Genomic DNA, 26,359 nt, shown 5'->3' with positions numbered 1-26,359 from the left:
CTGTAAGTTTCTACTTGATAACAAGAAGTGAAGCCTATTTGTTACAGCTACGTAAGGTGTCAAAGGAATTGCAAATTAACGAAGCTTTCACTACCAGTAATTAATTTATTCGATGCATAATACGTATTAATTAGGACTTAATTTCACGTGATGCGTCGATGTGATTACAAAAGGTAATCACATTTATTTACTAAAATATTGGGCGCCTATATACTATTGTGAGCATACTGTGATAAACCCAGCCATTACATCAGGTTTGATAAACCCCAAATCAGTAGCGTAGCGAGCTTAATTCGCGCCCAGGGCAAAATATTTTTACAGGCGAACACTATATAATTTCAAATGTATATTTAATTAGATTTGCGGACTATTTGGCGCCTCTTTATGAACGGCGCCCGGGGTATGATGCCGCTGATGGTAGGAACGTGAATTTGGATAGATGTTTTTTTTAATGTGGACACCCACTAAGAAGGGATTTGAAAAATTTTAACCCTAAAAGAATGAAATAGGGGTAGAAAGTTTGTTTGGAAAAATGTTAAATTGGCATCGATTTTTATAAAATTTGAAATTCAGACATTGACATTCAGGACTTATAAAATTTATTTTTATTTTATCTATTATATAAAAGCATTATAAAAAATATATTTTAAAAAAGTCAAGATTGTAATTTTTATGATAATATGTAAAATTCTTATAAATATCTGTAACTGTAATCAAAAAATGAAATGTGTTACAAGCATAAAAAATATACTGTAGCATTACGTTCCAGAAATAGTTTACTGGTACTTAATCGTAAAAGTAAGCAATCGATTTAAATACATATGAAACTTAAATCGCTTACGTTATCTGTATATGTGGAATCGGTATCAATCATCGAGCAATAACATCACTAGAATACGAATCTATTATCTTTTGTAAATTGTATTACTTTTCCCACGCACTTGCTTGATCGGGCGTCAGTTGTAGTCGTAGATAGGTATACTTTTCGAAGAATATTAAACTAACTAGACTGATATTTTTCCTTAAAAATGAAGAAAGTAATATTTTTATGCGTGTTGTCACTGTCCTTGTGTTTAAGCAAAGCAGCTGAGGAAAAAGGTAAGCTTGCTAGAACAATCTGGCGTCCATCATATTATTGCGTTCTATTAAGAATTTCTCATAAGCATATTACACGTATCGGGAAACCAGCTCTACACTTCTATATAAAAATCAGTAACTGATGCGTTTCTTTAGTAGAAAGCAAAAATTATGCGTTTATTGTAAATCAACGTCTAATATTACTTGCACGTATTACTCATTACTTTAAACTAAATAAAACATGTCACCATTCGATTTATTTTCTCAATTAATATAATGTACTATGTTTTCATTTTATATATTAATATTTATTTGTCTACATTAAACAATATTTATATTACTAGAAAAAAGGAATTTACACAATCTTTTTTCATAATTGTAATACACATTGTTGCTTTATTTCGTATCATTTCTAACTTCTAATAGTAAATCTAGAGCGAGAAAACAAATGCTTATCAAAGTAACCTTTGATAAATATATGCAATTATTGTTTTATAAAACAATAGACAAAGATAAAATGAGCGCCTTAATTAAATTATCATATATCTTCTCTAGCTGCAGAATCATAGTCCATAGAAAGAAATAATTAAATTTTGATATGTGTAACCTGGATTGAACTAATCAATTAATACATTTTTAATGTTTTAATTCTTACAGTATTTAGGATATATGAATATCTTATATATTGGATATTTAGGATATCCACATATCTTTAGTATTGTAAAAAGTTATTATTTTTATAGAAATAAGAAAGTTCTATAAAAAATACAAATATATAAGTACAAATATTATACTCACCGTCATGCTGTATATACTAGGATCTGCCACATGCTGCGGGTGGAGCTGGGCAAAGCTAAGTTGTTGTTTGCTACTTTTCTGTTTTGTCTGCATGTGCTGGGTTAGGTTAGCCTAAGTTCAATCTGTGTGTGTGAACATGTTTCTGGAATATGTTCCACATTATTTAAAAATATGATGCAACTTCACAATTTTTTTCTCATAGCAAGGTAGGCAGAGGGAACTTTGTATACCATTTGTTGTTTTCCATATAAATATTATCATTTTTAAAATATTGCAGTCTATGATAGAATTTATCACAATGCATTGTCAACTAGACTGTGGAAATAATTTAAATATAATTATCCACCAAGATATTAACCATTCAATACATCAAAAATGCTCATCACATTACACATTATGAAACCGTATCTCTTCAATGTCAAAGACGTTTCCACTTTTCTTGTAAACTTTCACATACATTTTTCTTATTATTTGTAGTGCAGAATTCACTAGTGGTTTTGAATAAATTTTACATTTTTGTCATGAAATGTTAGCAGGTAACTCTTAGGGTCTAACTGTTAGAGTTAGTATTTAATCTATCCTCTAACTAAGGATACTAAAACAGTTTCATTACCCACCTTTGAATAGATCAAATTACCATAAACTGTATAATATTTTCTGTCAACATTCCTTGATTCAATCAATTTCTTTTAACAAGACATAATGTGTATTAGAGAGATGCGCTAAATTGAATCTTGGCTGGTGACCTTATTTAAAAGGAAGCCAAAGATTTTTTTTCTATTTGCTTAGTCACTAGTGGCAAGTATTTATAGCAGAATAAACAAAAAGAACTTGTTTTCAAATCAATACTTTCTTCTCTGCTTTCTACCAGTATTCAAAACATGCTGAGTGGAGAAACTGTGTGATTCATTTTCTTGAATAAAGATTGAAGCCACCAGTGTTTACAGGCTAAAAGAATAATTTGAACATATTTACCAATTTCCAGATTTAAATGTAACTATTTTATTGTTTGATTATAATATTAATAACATATATTATATTTAAATCTGTTTGTACAAAGATGAAGAGTTTTAACATACATTGATGTTCTATTATATTTTATAGTTCAACCAAGCCTTATGGCAGTTTGCGAAACAAGTAAACTTATATTATAAAGGTTTTGGTTTAAATTATATATTATGCTATTTATAGTAATATTATGAAACTGAAAAATTAATTTCTTTAGTTGAACAAATTATATTATTTTGTAATTGTTTCTATATAATCCACTGTGCCTATAGTCAGAGTTACTTCAGGTACTTAGAATGTATCATGACTCTAAATTCTTAGATATTTTAGTATGACGATGTGGATAAAACCATAAGTTGAATCTAGTGCTGTATAAAATTAATCCCATCAAAAACATAAATGTAAAATGAAAGCCAAGTTTTGTAATAAAACGTATGCTTTCAGCGATAAAAGAAGTGAGATGTGAATGTATGCCAAGTTCAATGGTCAGTCCTGAAATTTATTTTTAACAATATAAAATATTTTATAACAACTGAAAATGCCCATTCTTCTTACAACTTGGAGACTTTATTTATGTGTAATATCTGACTTGGCTAGTTTTCAAATGAATTTACATCGATATAAATGAATGTATTCAAATTCTATTCTATTCAGATTCTATTGTAAATTCATATGAAAACTAGCCAAGTCAGATATTACACATAAATAAATTCTCCAAGTTGTAAGAAGAATGGGCATTTTCAGTTGTTATAAAATATTTTATATTGTTAAAAATAAATTTCAGGACTGACCATTGAACTTGGCATACATTCACATCTCACTTCTTTTATCGCTGAAAGCATACGTTTTATTACAAAACTTGGCTTTCATTTTACATTTATGTTTTTGATGGGATATCATTACTTTTTGTTCAGAAATTATAAGTAGGAAGATTCATAATGTAATCAAAATCAAAATATTCTTTATTCAATTTGCCCATTACAAGTATTTTTCCTATAGGAAGCTACTACGGCAAGAAACTCAAGAGTTGCTCTTTTTAAAAGATAGTTTAGAGTAAGCGCTTCATAGGACATTTCTCTTTGCCGAATAAACCAAGTAGGACACCATTGTGATAATACACTTCTATCTTAATATTGTACAAATCTACTGCAGCCTTTATTTCGGAAATAGCTCCGTACGTAGTTAAGCAAAGCATGTCTTCTTTAGAAGAGTAAGGATTCCCGTTTCGAGCGCTAGTGTAGATACTTAAATCATTCCAGTTACGACATACGTACTCTACTATAGTCTCGCGCAATTTATTAGTTTGTTGTATATCAATACGCTCAAACAAAGAATATGCAATAGCATGGAAGAGACAGCTCCCATCGGGAGGCATTGGTACAATTCGGTGTAAGTTCTTGTTTCAACCACAAGCAATTCTATTGAACGACTCATTGTTCAATATGTCTTGGAAAAAATATAAACAATAAGTTTATTAAGTGCTGACGGTACCAATCTGAATTGATATGATCCCAAGGTCGACTTCGTTCCGTGCCGTTTTCACAAGTGTTCCTAAAACCAGTAAAATCATGAAACCCAGGCCAAAAAAACCATTAAAATATGAGCGCCTTCGTACAATAAAATATATCTAATATAATTAGGTATTTACTTTTTTATTATGGTCAATAATATTATGTTTTATTACTCTTAAGACGATATTTAATTATATATGAAAATAGATTATATTTATCTATGAATCTCGACTATAGTTTTTATTTTGTTGATTAAATGACAGTTGTCAGATTTGAAAGTAATTAATGTATGCTGCGTTTAGAAATCTGATATATTCAGAAACATTTAAAAATATAAAAAACCACACTTCCGAGGGCGGGACAAGGGTCCAAGCCATCGGTGGCTAGGGCTCCAGAGAGAGGAACCTCCGCACAATACGTGCCGTCTCAAGTATTACTGCCTTCAGTATCCGGTTCTTGATCCAACAGCTAAGCGATAGCCTCTTAAGGTGTTGGTCGAGGCTTTTCGCTATTAAACCGTTAACCGAAACCACTATCGGCACAATGATAGTCGCATTGACATCCCACATGGGATGGGTAGACGTATAACCGGTACCGGTAGGACGGTAATCTCATGGGCTAGGTCCAAATATTTAGATTGTTTTTCTTTTTCGGCCTTCACGAGATTTTCATCATGTGGGATAGTAACGTCAACAATCACTGCGCGGCGCGCCGCTCGGTCTACTAGTACTATATCAGGTCTATTGGCAACAATATACCTGTCAGTAATAATAGACCGATCCCAGTAGAGCAAAGCACAGCTATTTTCAAGAACAGACATGGGATTGTACCTGTAGTAAGGCACCTCCAATTCTACAAGGCCATATTGAAGAGCAAGTTGCTGGTGTATTATCTTGGCTACTTGATTGTGTCTATGCAAATACTCGCCATTAGCAAGATGAGAACAACCAGAGACAATATGTCTGAGGGACTCCCCAGGTCGATGACACGCCCGGCAGATGTCGATAGTGCCATCTTTCATAATATGTCTCTGGTAGTTCCGTGTCTTGATAACTTCGTCCATAATTGCACAGACAAAACCTTCAGTTTCTCCGAAAAGATCCCCGAACTGTAACCAAGATAATGATGAAACAGTATCCACGTCCTGGCCCACTAGGGCTCTATGGAATCTACCATGCAGCTCCTTGCTCTTCCATACAGCCATGCGATCAGAAGTAGTAAGTACTACAGGCCGACGCCAGTTCTCTTTGCCCAAGGAAAGAGGAGTAAGGCCTTTGTCAACTGTTACCACATCCTTGTGCATATCCACGTCAATCTTGAGAAAATATTCTCTAAGACTGCATACCTCGTGGTTATGGAGGTTCTTGACATTCAAAAAGCCACGACCTCCACACTTACGCGGGATATACAGTCTCATTACAGACGAACGCGGATGGTGCATTCGGTATGTCGTCAACAATTTACGTATTTGGCGATCTACGGAGTCTAACTCAGTCTGTGTCCATCTTACAATGCCAAAAGTATAGGCTAAAAGCGGCATAACCCAACCGTTGAAAGCACGCACCTTGTTGCCACCAGATAAAAGGCTGCCAAGCACTTTTTTCAGGCGGCTAAAGAAACGCTCCTTCACCAATTGCTTTATGCTCCGCTCATCAATACCCAATGCTTCAGACATTCCAAGATATTTATAAGTCTCACCTTCACCAAGAGTTCTGAAGGAAACAGAATCTGAAATGCAAATATTATCAGATCTGATCACACTCCCCCGCACTACATGCATGCTAGCACATTTATCGACGCCAAATTCCATTCCTATATCACTACTAAAGGTTTGAGTTACCTTTAGTAGCCGCATAAGATCAGAACGTTTTGACGCAAATAATTTCAGATCATCCATGTACAGCAAGTGAGATATGACCTTACCCCCCCGGCGAAGACGAAAGCCTAAACCTGAATCCTCTAACATAGTGCTAAGAGGATTCAGAGCTAGGCAAAACCATAAAGGACTCAGACTGTCACCCTGAAATATACCCCTCTTTATCCTTATCGGTTCAGACGTTGCAGGAATATCACACTCCCCTAGATGACGAAGGACAGTGACCATTGCGTCGAATCCGACGCCAAGAACAGAAGAAGTTGGAGAGTTTTGTAATGTGGAGGCGATTGATGCCCAGACCACATCCAGTACCCATAGGGAGAAAGAGAGCACTACCCCTATGACGTTAGGAAGAACTGAGGCCCTTACCAAGGAGAAAAGAAAAAAGGGCAGAGTCAGATTCAGCCTCAAGTTGTAAGGCGATGGCACCGCCTAAAGTGCCTAAAAGTCGCAAAGGAAGAGGAGGAAGACCCTTGAGAGTGCGTCATATTGAAAATAATCCTGCTTTAGTCGCAAACGCATCGGTGGGGTCACACGCCGGGGAGACTGATAGTGAATTTTCCCAGCTAGGGTCATTTGATATGGACTCTCGACGAACGGCTACTGAGGATTCCATAGATACGGAAGATGAGTTATTCAACTCCTCTGTTCCTCCAGTAGCTACTAAAGCAAAGAAAAATCTTCCAGCAGTCAGCGAGCTGACTAAAGAAATGCAAACAAAGGCGACATGTGAACTTAGTGAATGTGTGAAAAAGAACCTATTAGCTGTAGAAAAAGTTACGGATCGGTCTCGTAATTTAAAAGGTAGCTTCGTTCACAGCCTACGCTTAGCAGCGATTACTGTAGAAGCAGCATTCCAAGAAATGGCAAGGCGTGTACCTGTTGATGAAAATATAGCTAGGTTAGAGCGAGAGAATGGTGAATTGCGTGCACAGATCTGCAATATGGAGACAAAATTCAACAAACTCTCAGAGGAGTTAGATTCTCTCCGAACTCAAAATAGCTTGATTGCCACAAACGTGTGTACTCAATCTCCGAGAAGCAAGATTTCGTCTATACAACGCCAAGCTTCTGCTTCTCCATTAAATGTTACGCCGAATATTGCCCGCTCTTCAAGCTCAAAGAAAAGCGATGAATCCAGGCTTATGGAGCAGATAGGGATGTTGATAGAGCAAAAGTTGGCAGCGTTTAAAGCAGAAATTTTTCCTGATAGAGCTATTAGGCCTCCCTTAAGGCAAACTATTCTTGCCACACAAACTCCAGTAATTGCTGATGCCAATGTTGTAGAACATGCGGATATACAGCCAAGTTCTATAAATAGGAAAAAACGTGGGTCGAAAAGGTCTACACACGCACCCGTTGCTGATCTACCACCAGTGCCTGTTCCTCAAGAAATGCAGACACCAACTTCACAGCCTTCTACCCAAACTTGGGCGACAGTGACTAAGAAGAAAAATAAAGAACAGAGCCGAAAACCGAATGGGCGGCCAAAGACTCAAAATCAGCAGTTACCTAGACTACCTACCTCTGCAGCAATTTCTGTTACGGTACTCGAAGGAGCAACCATAACATATACCGAAGTAATGACAACAGCGAAAAGTAAAATTCGCTTGAGTGACCTTGGCATCGACAATGTCAAAGCAAAGAGGGCTTTGACTGGAGGATTAATTCTAACAATAGGCGGCGTAGATAATGAATCTAAAGCTGACCTACTGGCGAATAGGATGCGTAACGAGCTTGCAGATCTAGGCGTGAAGATAGCTCGTCCAAACAAAATGGGCGAACTGCGCATTTTGGATTTGGACGACGCTGTAACCCCACAAGAAGTTGCATTAGCAATCGCGGAGTCAGGAGGTTGTTTAGTGGAAAACGTGAAGGTTGGTGAGATTCGTCGGTCGCCCTCCTATCTGGGGACTGTTTGGGTGCGATGCCCCCTGTCTGCTGTCCGAAAATTGGCAGACTTAGCGCAACTACGAGTAGGTTGGCTTTCCGCACGAGTTGAGCATTTAAAACCAAGACCTCTGCAGTGCTTTCGGTGTTTTGAAAAGGGTCACGTTGGACGAATGTGTTCTAGTGGAGTCGATAGGAGCGACCGTTGCTTTACATGTGGTGAGCCTGGTCACAAAGCCAGAACCTGTAGTGCGAAATCGCCAAAATGTCTTATTTGTGCGGATCTCGGAAGACGTGCAGACCATAGAATGGGCACTAAACAATGCTGTCCGCCAAACAAAAAGCAGAGAAAAATGGGGACCTCAGTGGCTACCAATGTGACGAACGCCCAGACTACGACTTTATCACCGGAGTCCAGGCAGTCGGAGATAATGGAGGCTTAACAATGACACCCATACGAGTTCTTCAAGCCAACATAAACCACTGCCGTAATGCTCAGCATCTCCTTATGCAGAGTATTAGGGAGTGGTCTGTTGGGCTTGCTGTGGTTGCAGAACCATACAATATACCCAACCACCCTCGCTGGTTTGGGGATGAGTTAGGTACTGTAGGTATATTCTGGGGTACTGGAGAACGTGTTCTACCTTGTTCACTTCTAGAAAGAGGTCCAGGATATGTAGCAGTACAGTGGGGTATTTTGGTAGTAGTAGGGTGTTATATCTCCCCTAACATACCTCTTTCCGATTACGAGGAGTATCTGGATAGACTGGTCAGTTGCGTTCACAGATGCCTACCCCGTCCGTTGATTGTCTTGGGAGACTTTAATGCCCATGCTAGGGCGTGGGGAAATAATAGAGATGACGCAAGAGGAGAAATAACTCTTGAATGGGCAGCAAGTCTAGATTACGGCTTTTAAACCGAGGGACAGAAAGCACTTGTGTGCGGTGGCAAGGAGAGTCTATCGTGGATCTAACTTGGGCAACTCCTGCAGCCATTCGCTTCCTGTCGAACTGGCGTGTAGCAGAAGAACTGGTAACCCTTTCTGACCACCGCCATATAATTTTCGATGTGTCCATCCGTCGCGACCGCTCTAATTATTTACGTAGAGCAGGCGGTGCATTGCATCGATGGTCTCTTAAGAGACTAAATAAGGATTATCTCCAAGCTGCTACCATTGTTGCATCTTGGCCAGAAAATACTCAAGAAGCTTTTGTCGACGCCGAGAGTGAAGTGGCTTGGTTCAGGAGTACGATGGTGTGGATTTGTGATGCGGCGATGCCCAGAATCAAACACGTCAACTATAGATCAGAATACTGGTGGTCATCGGAGATCGCCCAGCTACGTGAGTCTTGCTTACGTACTCGGCGTCAGTACACCAGGAGCCGAAGACGTCAGCGAGTTACCCCAGAAGAGACAAGCCGCGATTATGAGGCGTACCGAGGCCACGGAGGCGCTTCAAGTGGCCATTTCAGAGGCAAAAGTGCGGTCCTGGAGAGAGCTCGTTGATGGTTTGGATCGAGATCCATGGGGGCGTCCATACCGTATGGTTCTGGGCAAACTACGACCATGGATGCCGCCTTTGACAGAAACTCTAGACACGGATCTGTTAAGAAGTGTAATTAATACTCTGTTCCCTGTGATCCGGTCACATTCTCCAGTGGTGTTCTTTCCTCTGGCTTGGTCTGACGAGTTGTGCGTAACTGAACTGGAAATGGAGCAAGTTGTACGCCGTCTCAGTGCTCGTAGTACTGCACCAGGTCCTGATGGTATACCCGGCAGAGCTTGGGTTTTGGCCCTACCCGCCCTGGGAAGCAGGCTAAGACTACTATTTAACAGTTGTCTTCGTTCTGCTACATTCCCTAGGGCCTGGAAAGAGGCAAATTTGGTGCTTCTTAAGAAGAAAGCTAGTAACCAGGGTGCACCCTCTTCGTATCGCCCCATATGCTTACTAGACGAGGTTGGTAAGCTCTTTGAGCGGATTATTGCCAATCGCCTCAATGATCATCTTTCATGCGATGGTCCTAATATATCGGATAATCAGTTTGGTTTTCGACAGAGGCGCTCAACTGTGGAGGCTATTCTGCGTGTTCGCTCTCTTACAATGGAAGCTACATCCCAGGGTAGAATGTCTCTTGCGGTAAGCTTGGATATTGTCAATGCTTTTAATTCTATCCCTTGGAATACGATTAACGAGTCACTAAATTACCATCAGATGCCCGTGTATCTGCAGGCGATTATTGGGAATTATTTGCGAGATAGATACATTTCATACACGGATCAAAACGGCTACAGAATCCATAGAAAGATGTCTTGTGGGATCCCGCAAGGATCTGTCCTAGGGCCACTTTTATGGAACCTTGCCTACGACGCTGTTTTACGTGTAGTTCTGCCTAGGGATGTCGAAGTTATTTGTTACGCAGATGACACGTTGGTGTTGGCAACTGGGACTACTTTTGAGGATACTAAAAGGCTTGCAGAGATTGGTGTTGAAATGATCGTCACAAAAATATATGACTTGGGATTGCGCATAGCGGCTCACAAGACTGAAGCATTATGGTTTCACAGGCTGCCGAGAAGTAGGGAGCCACCTGACACGTATGTTTGTGTAGGTGATCATCAGGTTCACGTCGGTCGGCATATGAAATACTTAGGGCTCACATTAGACAGTCGCTGGGGATTTGAAGAACACTTTGACCGCCTAGTCCCTCGAATAGACAAAGTAGTGGGTGCTCTGCACAGTCTACTACCTAATCTTGGAGGACCGACAGAGGAAGTTCGTTTGCTTTATGCTGGTGTTGTTCGATCAATGATCCTTTATGGTGCCCCTGTCTGGTCCCACAGACTGTCAATTCGGCGCTGTAGAACTAAAATTTATAGTCTACAGCGCAGGGTGGCTATCAGAATAGTACGTGGTTACCGTACGATATCCTATGAGGCAGCGACCTTACTGGCACGTTTTCCGCCTTTAGATATTCAGGCATCTATGAATGCGAGAATATACAGTCACATTCGAGAGACAGCCGCCCTGAGCACCTTTGATATCAGACGAAGAGAAAGGGATGTTGCATTCCAGACGTGGCGTACACGGCTTTGCGAAGAGCGCTATGCTCACAAGCGTGTCGTTCAAGCGATACTTCCTTCCTTCGAGGCTTGGATGAGACGAAAACGTCGAGTTACGTACCGTCTTACACAGATAATCACCGGGCACGGTTGCTTCGGTGATTATTTGTTTAAGATCGGACGTCAGACATCTCCGATTTGTCTTCACTGCGAAAGAGATTCTGATACTGCCCAACATACTCTTGAATCGTGTACCACGTGGGACACGGAAAGGCGGGCTTTAGTTCAGGAAGTTGGACGTAATCTTTCCCTTCCTGTGCTATTAAGAAAAATGTTGCGCAGAGAATCAGCGTGGACAGCCGTAGTCACCTTCTGTGAGACGGTCATGTCACGGAAGGAGGCTGCTGGGCGAGAACGGGAGAGGGCTGGTCCATCTCTTCAGAGAAGGCAGCGTTACCGTGGACGTGTGCTTGGCAATCGTCCTGGTCTCCCTGGTCCTCGATAAATCAGTTTAGACCATTGGTGTGCAGTGTGGGGAATCTGCGCACCCTATCCTGGTCTATTGTCGAATTAATTTAAATTATAAGAGAGCTCCGTTGAGGAGCGCGTCATCTGAGGAGGGCTACGGACGTAGTTCTACCAATTTCCCGGGTCCTCCCATAGTGTCGAAGTCGGCAGCCGCAGGGGTTTTAGTGGGTAAAAAATCCCACATAATCTGGTCCTCCCCAAGGATTGGATATCTTTTGAAGATTTCCCCTGCGAAAAAAAAAAAAAAAAAAAAAAAAAATAGTTGTGTCAATGAGAAGAAGTTCCTTTGTACCACGGCCACCAGCCTTACATCCATTCTGAGTCGGTGCCAAAATTTTGTTACGAACAATATGTCCTGTGATTTTTTTATTCAGAATAGATGTAAGGAGCTTATAGATGGTAGGTAAGCATGTTATTGGGCGATAGTTTTTAGGCTCCGTGGTACATCCGGATTTGTATGACAGGAATGTCACACCTGTTGTCAGAAATGTTGGTAACGATCCAGAGTCAAGGGCATCCTGGAATTGTGTTGCGAAAACGGAATGTGAACTGCGAAACCACTTCAGCCAGAAATTATGCAACCCATCTTGCCCGGGACATTTCCAATTACTAGCATAACGAATAGCACACCTCACGTCAATTTCGCTTATTTTTATTGATGGCATTGGTATAATATTTTCGCAATTTTTCACAATGATATATTTATTATTATTATTTTCTAATTTTATAATTTTACTAGCGGACCCGGACGCGGCTACGCCTGCTTGAAATATAAGAATGTAATTTGTATAGAAATATAATTTCAATTTAGATGAAATGCTAAAAGTGACTATTATATTTATTTTCATAAGGATGTCGCATAGCGACGACGGTTGTTATTAACATGGAAGAATAAATTGCATGTCAAATTAGAAAGTATTTTAATTTATTAGTACATATGTGTAATGTAATGTTATATAGCCTATATCACTTCTGAAGAATGCCGCTTTCATACAAAACAAAAACATAGTAAATCGGACCAGTAGATCCGGAGATCTTAGCGTTCAAACAAACAAACAAACAAACTCTTCCGCTTTATTATATTAGTATAGATTAGTATAGATTGGAATAACTCAATACGCAATGCCTCCAGAATTCAATGGAAAGTGGAGTTACTGAGTGTCTTAACACTAAGTTCCCTCTGTCTACCCCGCTATGTGTGGGATACACCGTAAAGCGGATTTATTTTTTTTTTTTTATTATTTTATTTAAGTAATTTTTAATTTTCTCTTTTTTTTTCTTATTTTTTTTATTAACAATTACTTAAATTTTTACTGTTAATAATTACTTTATAATTACTTCTGTTAAGATAGCTGGTAGGCTGACAAAATATCAAACTAAAAATCATATCAGCTTCACGCTGTATTCCGCACTAAGAAGAGTAGACAGAGAGAACCTAGTGTTAAAACACTCAGTAACTCCACTTTCCATCGGATTCTGTTGGCATTGCGTGTTGAGTGGCGGAAGTCTACACCGCGCCTTGCCTCGACACCAGAACGAAGAAATGGAAATATAAGTTTAAATAAATATTTCATTTCCTCGAGTGGGAATCGAACTCACAACTAGTCAGGTTTTACAGTCACACTTTGTGCCCCTGTGCCACGACTGACCTTACAGATAGTATATTATTATTAAATTTTATATATATTTTTATCAATATAATTATTTTTTATAAGCTTTTATTTATATAAATTTTTTAGTGTATTTTTTTTCTGTTTTAGGATTCTGTACCTTGAAAGCAATAAAATAGAACCCTTATAGGATCTTATATAGGACTTAGTACTTAAATATTGTAATAATAATTTAATATCAAATACGTTAATCGACTATGCAAATACTCTTAGTATAATAAGTACTAAAACATATGTTTAAATTATAATAAATAATAATTAAGGATGTTAATCCATTTATTATCTATAAACATAAAAGGACTTGTCCTCACTGACTGAGGTAAGACGCACACACAGCCGTAACCGCTGTGTGTAGAAACGTAAAGTTTGGACAGACGTTTACTTTCGTAATCTGGACATCCACTAAGAAGGGATTTTGAAAAATTTTAACTCTAAAGGGGTGAAATAGGGGTTGAAAGTTTCGTCGATTAAAAGTTAAAAGTCGATTTTTTTTAATCGGCACCAATTCTTATAAAATTTGAAATTCAAACTCTTAAAAATATTTAATTGAACACATGTTTCATGGTTTTCTAGAATTCAACCCCTAAAGGGCAAATAAGGGGTTGAAAGTTTGTATGGAAAAAACTTCAAATCGCCACCGATTTTTATAAAATTTGAAATTTCGACTCTTAAAAATATTTCATTGAACACATGTTTTATGGTTTATTAGAATTCACCCCTAAATAAGCTAGCGAAGCTGCGCGCGTCCGCTAGTACTTTTATATGTTTACGTGAAGCCCTTGAAGTCCACATGATGACAGGCTTTCTCAGGACATAAATTAGAGTCATTTTCAGCTACAAATGGAGACATATCTTATCTTAAAATATACTTGAAAGCATCGTGTTGTTTTAGATGGCTTACGTAAGTAATAGTGAAGTTAGTCTACAAAACAAATAAATTTTTACTAACGTGTGACATAAATAAAAGCAAATATATATAAATAATGCATTGCTCTTATTTTGTTGGCAGGCGCTACACTATAAGTAAATGCTCCTAATTGAATGTATTTATTGAAAAATTATAAGAAAATGTTAAAAAAATACTAGTTTCGGATTTTTTCCTTTACATACACCCAATTACTTAACCGGATGCTAAATTTCACCATTCCAGGTCATCTGGAACTTGGTTAACATCAAGATCTATAGGTCAGTCACCCCCCTAAAAATTTACGATTTTCGGACGTCATTATCTAAATAACTGTTTGAGCTGTGTTTATGAAATTTTATGCACGTATACAAGTAGGGGGTCTAAATATTTGAGCCAAATATGACAGCTTTAGGTGGAATAGTTTTTGAGTTACGAATAGGTAAAAAGTGGCTTCAAATGGTTCGTGTAAAATAACACACGGTGCTGCTCGCCAGTTCTGTTTGTAAAAAAACTTGGCCACGCGCTCCGCGCGTTTTAAATTTAATATCAAATACGTTAATCGACTATGCAAATACTCTTAGTATAATAAGTAATAAAACATATGTTTAAATTATAATAAATAATAATTAAGGATGTTAATCCATTTATTATCTATAAACATAAAAGGACTTGTCCTCACTGACTGAGGTAAGACGCACACACAGCCGTAACCGCTGTGTGTAGAAACGTAAAGTTTGGACAGACGTTTACTTTCGTAATCTGGACATCCACTAAGAAGGGATTTTGAAAAATTTTAACTCTAAAGGGGTGAAATAGGGGTTGAAAGTTTCGTCGATTAAAAGTTAAAAGTCGATTTTTTTTAATCGGCACCAATTCTTATAAAATTTGAAATTCAAACTCTTAAAAATATTTAATTGAACACATGTTTCATGGTTTTCTAGAATTCAACCCCTAAAGGGCAAATAAGGGGTTGAAAGTTTGTATGGAAAAAACTTCAAATCGCCACCGATTTTTATAAAATTTGAAATTTCGACTCTTAAAAATATTTCATTGAACACATGTTTTATGGTTTATTAGAATTCACCCCTAAATAAGCTAGCGAAGCTGCGCGCGTCCGCTAGTACTTTTATATGTTTACGTGAAGCCCTTGAAGTCCACATGATGACAGGCTTTCTCAGGACATAAATTAGAGTCATTTTCAGCTACAAATGGAGACATATCTTATCTTAAAATATACTTGAAAGCATCGTGTTGTTTTAGATGGCTTACGTAAGTAATAGTGAAGTTAGTCTACAAAACAAATAAATTTTTACTAACGTGTGACATAAATAAAAGCAAATATATATAAATAATGCATTGCTCTTATTTTGTTGGCAGGCGCTACACTATAAGTAAATGCTCCTAATTGAATGTATTTATTGAAAAATTATAAGAAAATGTTAAAAAAATACTAGTTTCGGATTTTTTCCTTTACATACACCCAATTACTTAACCGGATGCTAAATTTCACCATTCCAGGTCATCTGGAACTTGGTTAACATTAAGGTCTATAGGTCAGTCACCCCCCTAAAAATTTACGATTTTCGGACGTCATTATCTAAATAACTGTTTGAGCTGTGTTTATGAAATTTTATGCACGTATACAAGTAGGGGGTCTAAATATTTGAGCCAAATATGACAGCTTTAGGTGGAATAGTTTTTGAGTTACGAATAGGTAAAAAGTGGCTTCAAATGGTTCGTGTAAAATAACATACGGTGCTGCTCGCCAGTTCTGTTTGTAAAAAAACTTGGCCACGCGCTCCGCGCGTTTTAAATATTACCAATAATATATTATGACTATCTATGTATATGTATGCTATAGCTATGTACCACTCTCCACATTTACTGGTACAGGGGGATGTATAGTATAATATGAGTAACATATATTTTCTATGCCCATATAACTTGCATCTTTGAGAAAAATAAATTAAAACGGTTTTTTACAAGTTCAGTAGTTCAATTGTTAAAAAAACCAGCTGACTCAAGAATCATTAATATTTTTATAATAAAAATATGATGTCATGCAAAGAGCTTTCCAATATTATATGTGTTCGGTTGTTTTCTTTACTAGGTAGGTACTTTTTTTATAGAGAAACGTAATTTTATATTTATAAGATTTATTTGTCTTTTTAAATACTTATATTATCCGTATAATTATTTATTACCTCAGAGGTAATAAAAATGATCTAGACTATTCTCGTTAACTGTTGTAGTACGTATATACCGGCGTTGTCAGACGTCCCGATTTTTTAGCCTAAACCTAAATGTCCCTTCCGCACGGAACAGATCATAAGAAATCCCTTTTTATTACTTGAATCTTTTAATTAGTTACTAACAATTTCGGAAAAATATAAATAACCTAGGAATACTTAGACACTCCGTTTCCCATTTTCCGCCGAATTCTGGAGGCATTGCGTGGCGGCATTTAACGCCGCGCTTTGCCTTGACCCCAGAGCAAAGGAATGAAAATATTTCATTTCCTCGAGTGATAATCGAACTCATAACCTGTCGCACTTACAATCACACGCTAGTGCCCCTGCGTCGCAACTGGACTCGTATAATATAAACATACAAAAACCAATAGCTTCGATTCTAAACTTAACGTTTTTATAAATAAACAATAGGGTTATCTAAAGTGAGTTGTTTTCATTTTATATATTATATCCAAAAGAGTATTAAAATTTACAAGGAATTTTAATGACATTATATATTTTTACTAATAACTTCGAAATAACAAGGTATTTTCCTTAAATTGATTTAACTTAAAACCTACGCTATTTACCTTAGGAGTGAGCCACGTTTAACTGTAATTATGCAAGTACATCCGCGTGTAATGGTGACGAGAATGCAAGATGCATTCACTTTGAATGATAATGATTATTCTTTAGAAAACGTCTATAGATATTCTTTTAAAAAAAATACATATAATAACACTGTAACTCATATCTTTCTGTATGAAAAATCCATTATTTCCGAACCCAAAACAAAGATTTTTAATTTTTTTGTCTGTTTGTGCGTTTCTTCACGCTTATTTCAAAAACGACTTAACAGATTTCAACTGTAAATGATTATATTTACAGTTAGTTTTGGGTTCTTTAACCACTCGAAATGATTTATTTCCATTTCCATTTGCTCTGGAAAGGCAAAACACGAATGTCTCGAATAAGAATTAGAATTGACTGTCTTGGTACTAGTTATGCAGGAAAAAGCATGAAGTTTAATAATAAGTTATTTATTGTCGGATCACCATAATTAAGCCCTGTTGGTGTGACGATACGGTTTTGCAATAACTTGTCGACTCGATTGCACAACGCAAGTTGGAGGCCCTGTAGCTCGCTTGTTTTTTACTTTAAAACGATATACCTATTTATATTGATATATTTAACCATATTGTTATTTATCTCCATATTTATTTATTTATTTATTTATTTATTTATTTATTTATACGGATCTCCAACTGTCGTACACATTGGTTTACATTACATACATTCTTAGGATATACTAATACTATTATGTACAACTGATTATAGAAGAACACATCATTCATAATAGCAGAACATAAAAGTTTTACATTTACATAATATAAATTTCCATCTGATTAAATAATTGTATAAAGATAGCTTAATAATTATTTTTCAGTCTGATAAATTTTATGACATTCTTATTTTTGTTATAAATTTTCGATTTCATTATATATCCAAAAATACACTGCCTTATGTAGATGCACACACCGATATACATTAATTATCAGTTTTATACGTCATTAAGTCGACAACGATTTTTCAAGGTTTACAAGATCTCACTAGATTTGTAGAAACTAAGTGTTATAATATATTTAAGTTTGAGTGACTGGTATCAAGTTTAATATATCTAACAGGCGAATATTATTGGCGCAGCAGTATTGAGACATGTTGACTGGGACAAATAAGAGGGCTGCCGCCTTAGGAGTAAATAAAATCGAGACTATCGAGCTATAAAAAGTATCTTACTTTTCTTTTTTAATTTTGGTTTTACTGATTTTTATTTGAATATAATTATATAGTTGCTTGTTTTGCACTAATTAGTAATTATAGCTTTTGTCTCCCTAAATTAATTTACCTTAGAAACGTATTATTTTGATAATATTTTAAGAGAATTATGCATTTAAATAAAAAAAACAAACAAACAAACTCTTCAACTTTACAATATTAGTATAGCAAGTATAGATAAGTGCATCGTACTATATTCTAAGACGGACACGGATCGTTACGACAGCATTGAATATTAGCCGATAAGACGTTAGCATAAACAGGCTATAATTTTCCACCAGAACCAGTTACGACGCTACAAAGTTATTTTTAAGCACGTATATGTGAATTTGTTGTTGCAAATGTTTTAACAATGTCTTATGAGACAAATAGACTTGAAAAGCAAGTATTTATTCATAGATTTTTTTTTTATCTTCTTGCATTTACTCATTACTTACTTACATTTTGTAACAGTAAAATGGTGATACGTTATACAGATCATCCAAACTCAATGGTTGTGGACATGGGCGTAGGAATAGGGGAGGCCGGCTACTTATATTAGGCTAGGCTAGTTATCGTATACACGAACAAAACTAAAGTCAAAAATGAAAATGTCCCGAAGATATGCCTATGGTTGTGGGCTCTTCGCACTCGGGCATTTAATTATTTTTACTTACCTGGTCTGGTAGACAAAAAAATGAAAAAGAAAGAAAGTTGGGTTCGGTCAACCAACACGCAATACCTTGAAATCTGGCGGCGGTAAGGCGTGAACGGAGTGCTTTAACGTGGAGCTAAAAAAGATGCTAAATTAAGATATTCCCGTAAGTAATAAAACAACTCTTAACTCCGCCATTATGACGTCTCTCAGTAGTTATATAAAAGTTAAATCTATAAATAGATGATAATCTATATCTATTAACATATTCAGAGCAGAATTCTCATGATTAGAAATCAAGTTGGACAGCCAAAGGATTATCTATTAATTTGCATATAAATCACTTACATGATTAAACAAATATGGCTGGATTATTTATTAAAAGACATCAACATGGTACAGTTGGCATAGCCTTGATGAGAAATGTATGTTGGATATGGGAATATTTTGCTTCCATTTTTCCACGTGTAAAGTCTTTATTTATATAATTACTTATAATTTAATTAACCTAGTAGGATCTTAAATCTAGGTTATCATCATATATTCACGCTAAATTCCGGGATGTAAGCACAGAGAACGTAGTGTTACGACACTTCGCAACTATCCACCTCCAATTTTGGGACATTGTTGAATGGCGTTTCCACAGAAAAGAAAAGAAAATAAAATAATTCATTCCTCCGAATGGAAAATAAACCCACCACCGCCACGTTTTCAGTCAGACGATCTGGTGCTGCGTTTATCCTATCTTAATCTAATCTTAATATACAACTTATTATACTATAATTCCAGCTCCACAAGCACCACCAGCTTTAAATGCGACAGATGCTAAACTTGCGCCACCAGTCAATGCTACACCACCACATGAAAAATCTCAAGAAGTGCCAGTAACCAATAAAAATGAAACAACATCTGATAAACCTTCGCCTCCGCCCTCACTGCCTCCTCATATAAATACTACTAAGCCAGAAGTTGATAATAAGACTGCAGATAAACCAACGCCTAAGGAAGAAACTGCTAAGCCGAGTAACAATGAAACAAAAGTAATGCCAGATAAAGAAAGTAAGGATATGAAACCTGATGAGAAACCTAAGAATGAGACTTCAACTGAGAAAGTCTCGGAAAAACCAACTGAAACACCAAAAGTCACAGAAGCACCTAAACCTATGCACATTATTGAAAAAGCTAGAGGGTGAGTATTCTTTAATATAAATTAATAAAAAAAACTATTCTATCTCTATTAATAAACAAAAAATGTTCATTTCGGAGTGTCATTAAATTCTGAACTCATTTAATTCTGTTGAGTCCTTTTACACATAAATTAAAATGATTTTCTATAAAAATCTTGGAAAGGACTAAAACATTTTTATAGGACTTCTATTTTTTTAAGCATTATGCTTGAAGCTGTCAGTGATCCAGCTGCTGATTCAATGCAACAATTGTTGTGGTGGATTCCTTTCCCACTTAGGAGAATGAATTATTTTCTATATTTCTCGGTCTGGTAAAAAGACACACAATGTCTTGAAAATAAAATGAAAATTAGGGAATTCTTAGAAAAAAGCAATTTTATCCCTTATATTTTATTTAAAACTAAAATTATAATGCTTCAAATTTATATTTTCAGTTTTGACGGACCAAGTTTCATTGGAGGCATCATTCTCACCTTGGGTCTCCTTGCCATTGGATTCATGGGGCTCAAATACTACAAGAATCAAACTGAAAGAAACTACCACACACTTTAAAGCGAAATATTTATATTATTAATTATCTATGTGAGTGCACTCTGCTATTTACTTATAATATTATATAGCATATTTTGGTTTTTCTCTATAAGTTATGAGATTATATTTTTTGTTTTTCTGTGCACTTTACATTTTAAATGTCCTTTACAACAGGGTTTCTGTATTGAGGTATACCACCTAGGTAACCTAAATTAGACATAATATTTCTGTTTCTTTTTCTCGAATTTATGGCATAAAAGAATATTTTATGACCAACATGTTATAAGATTTTAGTTTTAAGCCTATCTTTTGTTTGTTTGGCATTTATATAATTATTAAACTTTTAAGCCATATTTGTGTATGTATATATGTGTAATTTGATGTTTCACACTTTTCTAAATGGATGTACCTAAGTAATAAGTTTGCTTGGAAATTGCTACTTAGATTAAAAAAATATACTTCAAATTATTAAAAAAAAAACTATTTATCACGTGTTTTGAAACTACAAAGTTTAAAGCTATTGTGCAATTTAGTATTAGCGTTGAATGTTTTTTACCTGTGCCATGGTTTCTACTGTTTTCAATAATCCAATTTAAAAAAAATTAAACCACTTTTACCAGAATAGATTTCACACCAAAACTTTAGTTGTAAGCAAATTTAATATAATTAAGGAAACAATGTGATGATAAAAGTAAGGGTTTGCAATTGTATTGGTTTGGCACAAATATTTGAATCTCAATTGAAATATAAATACCAATTTTAATTTGAATCTCATCAATCTTTTTCTTACAAAGAATTTAGGTTAATACCAATATTTGTGCCAGACCAAAGTGTGCATTTTATTTTTTCATGGTTTTGTAAACTGAAGTTGATTCCATCCTAAAGTGCTCTTAAATGTGAACTATATATGGATTATTCAGAAGTTAACACTCATGTCACGGTCAATAGTTGAATTAATAAAGTATATATACCAAAAAATATTGTTTTATTGATTCCTTTTCTTATATGGCGTCACCACTCCACACTTTGTATTACCCGAGAGTGGAAATGGAATTATTCATTCCCTTTAATGAGATTGTATCTATCTATCGCATTTTACCGTAGGAAATTGCCCCACTGCCATGATAGCTGCTTAGATTTATTGTTTAGTTTAAATGCCTTAAGAAATATAATCAATCCAAAATGTTGCTTGGACAGAATTATGAAATAAAAATAAAGAAAGATAACAGAGCATGTTATATAAATGAGGCATATAAAAGCAGCAACATTCATTTTTTTTTTGAAAATGTAACTAAGTGTAATATGTAGTGTAGTGTAGCAGCTGCACCAACAGATTATATCTATAATAAATTTTCAAAAAAAATGGATGTTGCTGCATTTACTTTTATATGACACAAATTTATTATTATTATAAAATAAAATAAAATTATTTTTTATTTATCAATACTAAAAATTATTTTGATAATGTACACAATAAGAGTTAATAAGTAACCACTCTTCATAATTTATTATGTAATTAAAATATAATTTACAACAACTTGTCAGCTATAAAAGATTTTACAATAAATGCATGCTTCCATGGTAAATATGATTTATATTTAAAATTTTAATTCATTCATAATTGCAAATAATAATAATATAAAAGATGTTAAAACATGATATTTTGTTTTTAATAATCATAATCTAGATTAACTTAATAAGTTAATACTTGTAGCATTTTGTTTTTTTAAGTCTCATGCATATAACTCGGTAGGCTAGCTCGGTAGAATCTAGTGCTAAGACACTCTTTCGCGTCAGGTCCAAATTCGCGAAAAAGAAAAACTTAAATAATTAATTCTCATTAATTGGTGGATTGACTGACAAGTATATGTTAATAGCCAGAATCAGTGCCGAATTGTCTTCTGCCTGTATGCATTAAAAGTCAACTATATTAATTATTACTAAATAGGTATGTCCTTATTAAGATATTTATCCAAAATTATAATTAAATTAAATTGTAAATTAACTTAGAAATGGAACACAATTTTCCCTTTTAAGACATTAATTAATTTAGCTAAAATCTTTTAAAGTAAATAATTGATATATTGATTTACTTACACTAGGCCCTACATTCCTACTCATTTCATTACATTTAAGATTTGCTAATAGTATTTCTCCTTCCTTACAACTACAATTTTTATAGGCTTCTATTAATAATTTCGGTGTTTTGTATACATTTGTTATTGCTAAGGCTTTTTCTACAGAAACACCTTTTAACTGTAGAAGTAATTTTATAAAAGTATCAGTTACTGTTAATGGCTTGTTTTTCAGTGCTGCTTTGTTGAAAAATTCAAATGTTGTGAGTATATCATTTTTAGGTTCTTTATTGTGCCCCTGCAGAGTTTTGTCCTGGAAATAGTAAGATATTATTCAAATCTTTAAAATATATATTTTTTTCAAAATATGCATTTATAACAATTTTTGTTTCAGTTACTTAGGAAAAACACTGATGTAATGCATAAAATTAAGCTTAATATTCATAACCATTTTTAAAAAAATATTCTAGTGCTCACATACATAAATGCAATCCTATGATTTTATATTTTACTAATTTTAAACAATTTTTTTTTATGCCATTTTGACTGATCTAAAACACAATGGTTATGGGTTTAACCCTCACTTTTAATATCCCTTCTCTGTTGAAGCAAGATATTTAGAAAAAGAAGAGTTAAGAAATTCACCTTATATTCAAAAGTCAATCTTAATGTCATCATAGCCAAAAATCTAGCAGAGTGTGTCAAAGAATCTGTCACTTGTACTTTAAAACCATCTTGTACCCTTGTGTTAGATAATGCCTGCATTAAGGTCTGAACAGGCAAACCTACTTGTTTATTGTTACCATAATTTTCCACCATATAAATAACATTATTTAGACCACATTTTCTTAATCGGAACTTCTGTTCATGAAACCTTCCATCTTTTATACTAGCGCCTAAATCATCCATTCTCTTTCTTTCTACTATGAAGGGAAGGACTAGTTCTTGTTTGCTTATTTTATGCACTGCAATCCATGTGAAATCACCAACTTTCAAACTTCTGTATTCATGCTTCAAATCTCGATATTTATTAAATTGCGCAACAGTTGGATCATTTTTTTTAGATACTCTGAAAAAATATATATGTTACTTAGATACTTTAACAATGCATATAGCAGGGTAAAGAGTGAGTGACAGTGAGTGAGTGAAGAGTAATGTGCTGCGGAGGTGTTAAGAAACTTTCTTCTCTACTTGCTTTGAGACATTGTAGAAATGTCTTGAGACATAGCAGAATTCAATACCATACTTTGTCTTGTTACCAGAGCAAGGAAAAGAAAATAATTTATTGGAATGAGAATCAAACCCACAACAACCACAACTATAATTTGTTTTTATTAAAAACAAAGCATATACTCACCCACCAGTTTCATTTTTATCAATCAATAAGATTATATCAAAGGAACCAGGTTCCATTTCTATTAATTTATCAGAATTTTTTAAATCATTTTTCTGTCCACTATAATCTTTGCTGCAATTTTTTTTATTAATGTCATTTAATATAACTATTTCAGAACCGATATCATTTGATTTATTATTACTTAGATCTTTAAAAATAACATCATTCATAGTAGGAGTGTTCTGAGCATCTATATGAAGTTCCTTCGCAATGCTAATTCCTCGATCAGTTAAAGCAAATTGACATTTTTTTTGACCAATTTTTTCCACTAAGCCTTTTGTTATAAGTCTTTTCATATTTGACCAAGCATTATAATATGTTCCAGGTTTTGGCTTAGTAAAGGATTCTTCAGAATATTTCTGAGCTGATTCAATTAAATCATCTTTATTCAGTGAATATTTACCATGAATTGTATGATCAAGTAAAGCCATTAATAATGCGTAACTTCCAGATCTGAATGCAGGTTTATATTTAATTTTATCTTTTCTGTTTTTTAAACCAATGGGACAATTTTCTCTTGATTGTTTGTCTGATTCTTGGGAGAAATTTAATATCAAAGCATCTTTATTGGAGTTTTGTGAGCTTAAAAGATTTTCTTCAGACGTAGCACAGTTTGAATTTGAATCGATATTAAAAGTATTGTAGGCTTCTAAACGTTTGTCGAGATACAAGCACAGACGTTTATCAAATCCTCTTAGTATAGCACATTCAGCACCAGACTGTAATGGTAATGGGTATTTAGATAAAGAAACGAGTGCCTCACTTAGCATAATTATTAATTTATTATTCTTTTGCTTAGCTTCTTCATGTAGTTCTTCGAGCCAGTCCTGAAATAACGGATTCGGTCTAGTTCGCTTAAATGTTATTCTTTTTCCGTTCACAGTACTCATTTTTTATAAATATTAGGCTACTGTTTATATTATTATTAATTACATCGTACATATCCAAAATAAAATTGTTAGCATTTTTATTTATGAAAAGTCAATCATTTTAAAATTTGTACACAACTGTTTGACACTCCAAAGTCCAAGTTTTGACTGATGAATTTTAATTTAATTTCTTTATCAGTTTTGAGCAAGCAACATGTTTTGAGCAAAGAACATTATACTCTATAATAAGAGATATACGATCTATAGTATTCTACTAATTCTCGTAACATTTGACATACGTCATATTATAATAATCGATACTGTAAGAAATCGATGGAAATTGTCGAAAACATCGACACAAAATAAATCGATTTGTGTCCAATTTTAGATCACTGTTTATCGGTTTATAAAATACTAGCGGACCCGGACGCGGCTACGCCTGCTTGAAATATAAGAATATAATTTGTATAGAAATATAATTTCAATCTAGATGAAATGCTAAAAGTGACTACTATATTTTTTTTTTATAAGGATGAATATCAAAATGACGCGGTAACGAACGCGGTCGCGTAGCGACGACGGTTGTTATTAACATGGCAGAATAAATTGCATGTCAAATTAGAAAGTATTTTAATTTATTAGTATATATGTGTAATGTAATATTATATAGCCTATAGCACTTCTGAAGAATGCAGCTTTCATACAAAACAAAAACAAAGTAAATCGATCCAGTAGGTCCAGAGATCTTAGCGTTCAAACAAACAAACAAACAAACAAACAAACTCTTCCGCTTTATTATATTAGTATAGATTGAAGTTTATAAAAAATTGAAAAAGTATTTTTTAATTACAATAAAAAAATACTTTATCCTTCCAAGAGGGAGGATAAAGAATGTTCATTAAGAAATGTACAGCGTCACGTTAATGTAAAATTTTTATTAGCTTTAGTTTTTAGTCCTTTTATTAAATGTTTGTTAAGTTTATTGTAGATAATGATATTAAGTTATAGTATTCTCAATGTGAGTTTGTGTGTGTGTGTATGCGTGTGGGAACCAGTACCAATTTACTGCATCAATCATTCGTATTTTTCTACTATATGTGACACTGGCAGACTATTTTGCGCCTGTCATCGCTAAATCAGGCCATTAAATATAAGGAGAAAAAAAAACTTTTAAATACTTCAATATTTTCTATATTTAACATTAATACTTACAATGAAAATCACCAAAAACATAGAAATTCGGTATTAATAAGTGTTTATATTTTCTTATGGTAA

The 26,359-nt window shown here is 34.8% G+C and overlaps 2 protein-coding genes across 2 annotated transcripts; one reads left to right on the top strand and one right to left on the bottom strand.

Moving 5' to 3' along the window:
- Positions 1 to 853: 853 nt before the first annotated feature.
- Positions 854 to 21,111, top strand: LOC146529425 (uncharacterized). The gene is made up of 3 exons (XM_085201465.1): positions 854 to 1,098; positions 19,816 to 20,215; positions 20,648 to 21,111. Exons 1-3 carry the CDS (start codon positions 1,029 to 1,031, stop codon positions 20,763 to 20,765), a joined length of 588 nt encoding a protein of 195 aa, XP_085057591.1. The 5' UTR covers positions 854 to 1,028; the 3' UTR covers positions 20,766 to 21,111.
- Positions 21,112 to 21,533: 422 nt separating this feature from the next.
- On the bottom strand, positions 21,534 to 25,333 carry mus81 (mus81 structure-specific endonuclease subunit). Its single transcript, XM_085201460.1, has 3 exons — positions 24,177 to 25,333; positions 23,465 to 23,888; positions 21,534 to 23,132 (listed from the first exon to the last, which is right to left on the bottom strand). The coding sequence occupies exons 1-3, from the start codon at positions 25,103 to 25,105 to the stop codon at positions 22,794 to 22,796; spliced, it is 1,692 nt and encodes a 563-aa protein (XP_085057586.1). The 5' UTR covers positions 25,106 to 25,333; the 3' UTR covers positions 21,534 to 22,793.
- Between the last annotated feature and the right edge of the window lie 1,026 nt (positions 25,334 to 26,359).

The sequence above is a fragment of the Heliconius melpomene genome, chromosome 18, assembly GCF_056956725.1.
Source record: "Heliconius melpomene rosina isolate 202511_hmr_F chromosome 18, ASM5695672v1, whole genome shotgun sequence".
NCBI lineage: Eukaryota > Metazoa > Arthropoda > Insecta > Lepidoptera > Nymphalidae > Heliconius > Heliconius melpomene.
This window is presented reverse-complemented; position numbering and strand designations above follow the sequence as displayed.

What these genes read in the sequence shown, in the direction of transcription:
- LOC146529425 (XM_085201465.1), top strand. Translation starts at nt 1,029, where the DNA reads ATGAAGAAAGTAATATTTTTATGCGTGTTGTCACTGTCCTTGTGTTTA. An exon ending in CAAAGCAGCTGAGGAAAAAG is followed by an intron (nt 1,099 to 19,815) that starts GTAAGCTTGCTA and finishes CTATAATTCCAG; the next exon opens with CTCCACAAGCACCACCAGCT. An exon ending in ATTATTGAAAAAGCTAGAGG is followed by an intron (nt 20,216 to 20,647) that starts GTGAGTATTCTT and finishes TTATATTTTCAG; the next exon opens with TTTTGACGGACCAAGTTTCA.
- mus81 (XM_085201460.1), bottom strand. Translation starts at nt 25,105, where the DNA reads ATGAGTACTGTGAACGGAAAAAGAATAACATTTAAGCGAACTAGACCG. An exon ending in GATAAAAATGAAACTGGTGG is followed by an intron (nt 23,889 to 24,176) that starts GTGAGTATATGC and finishes ATATTTTTTCAG; the next exon opens with AGTATCTAAAAAAAATGATC. An exon ending in GATTGACTTTTGAATATAAG is followed by an intron (nt 23,133 to 23,464) that starts GTGAATTTCTTA and finishes TACTATTTCCAG; the next exon opens with GACAAAACTCTGCAGGGGCA.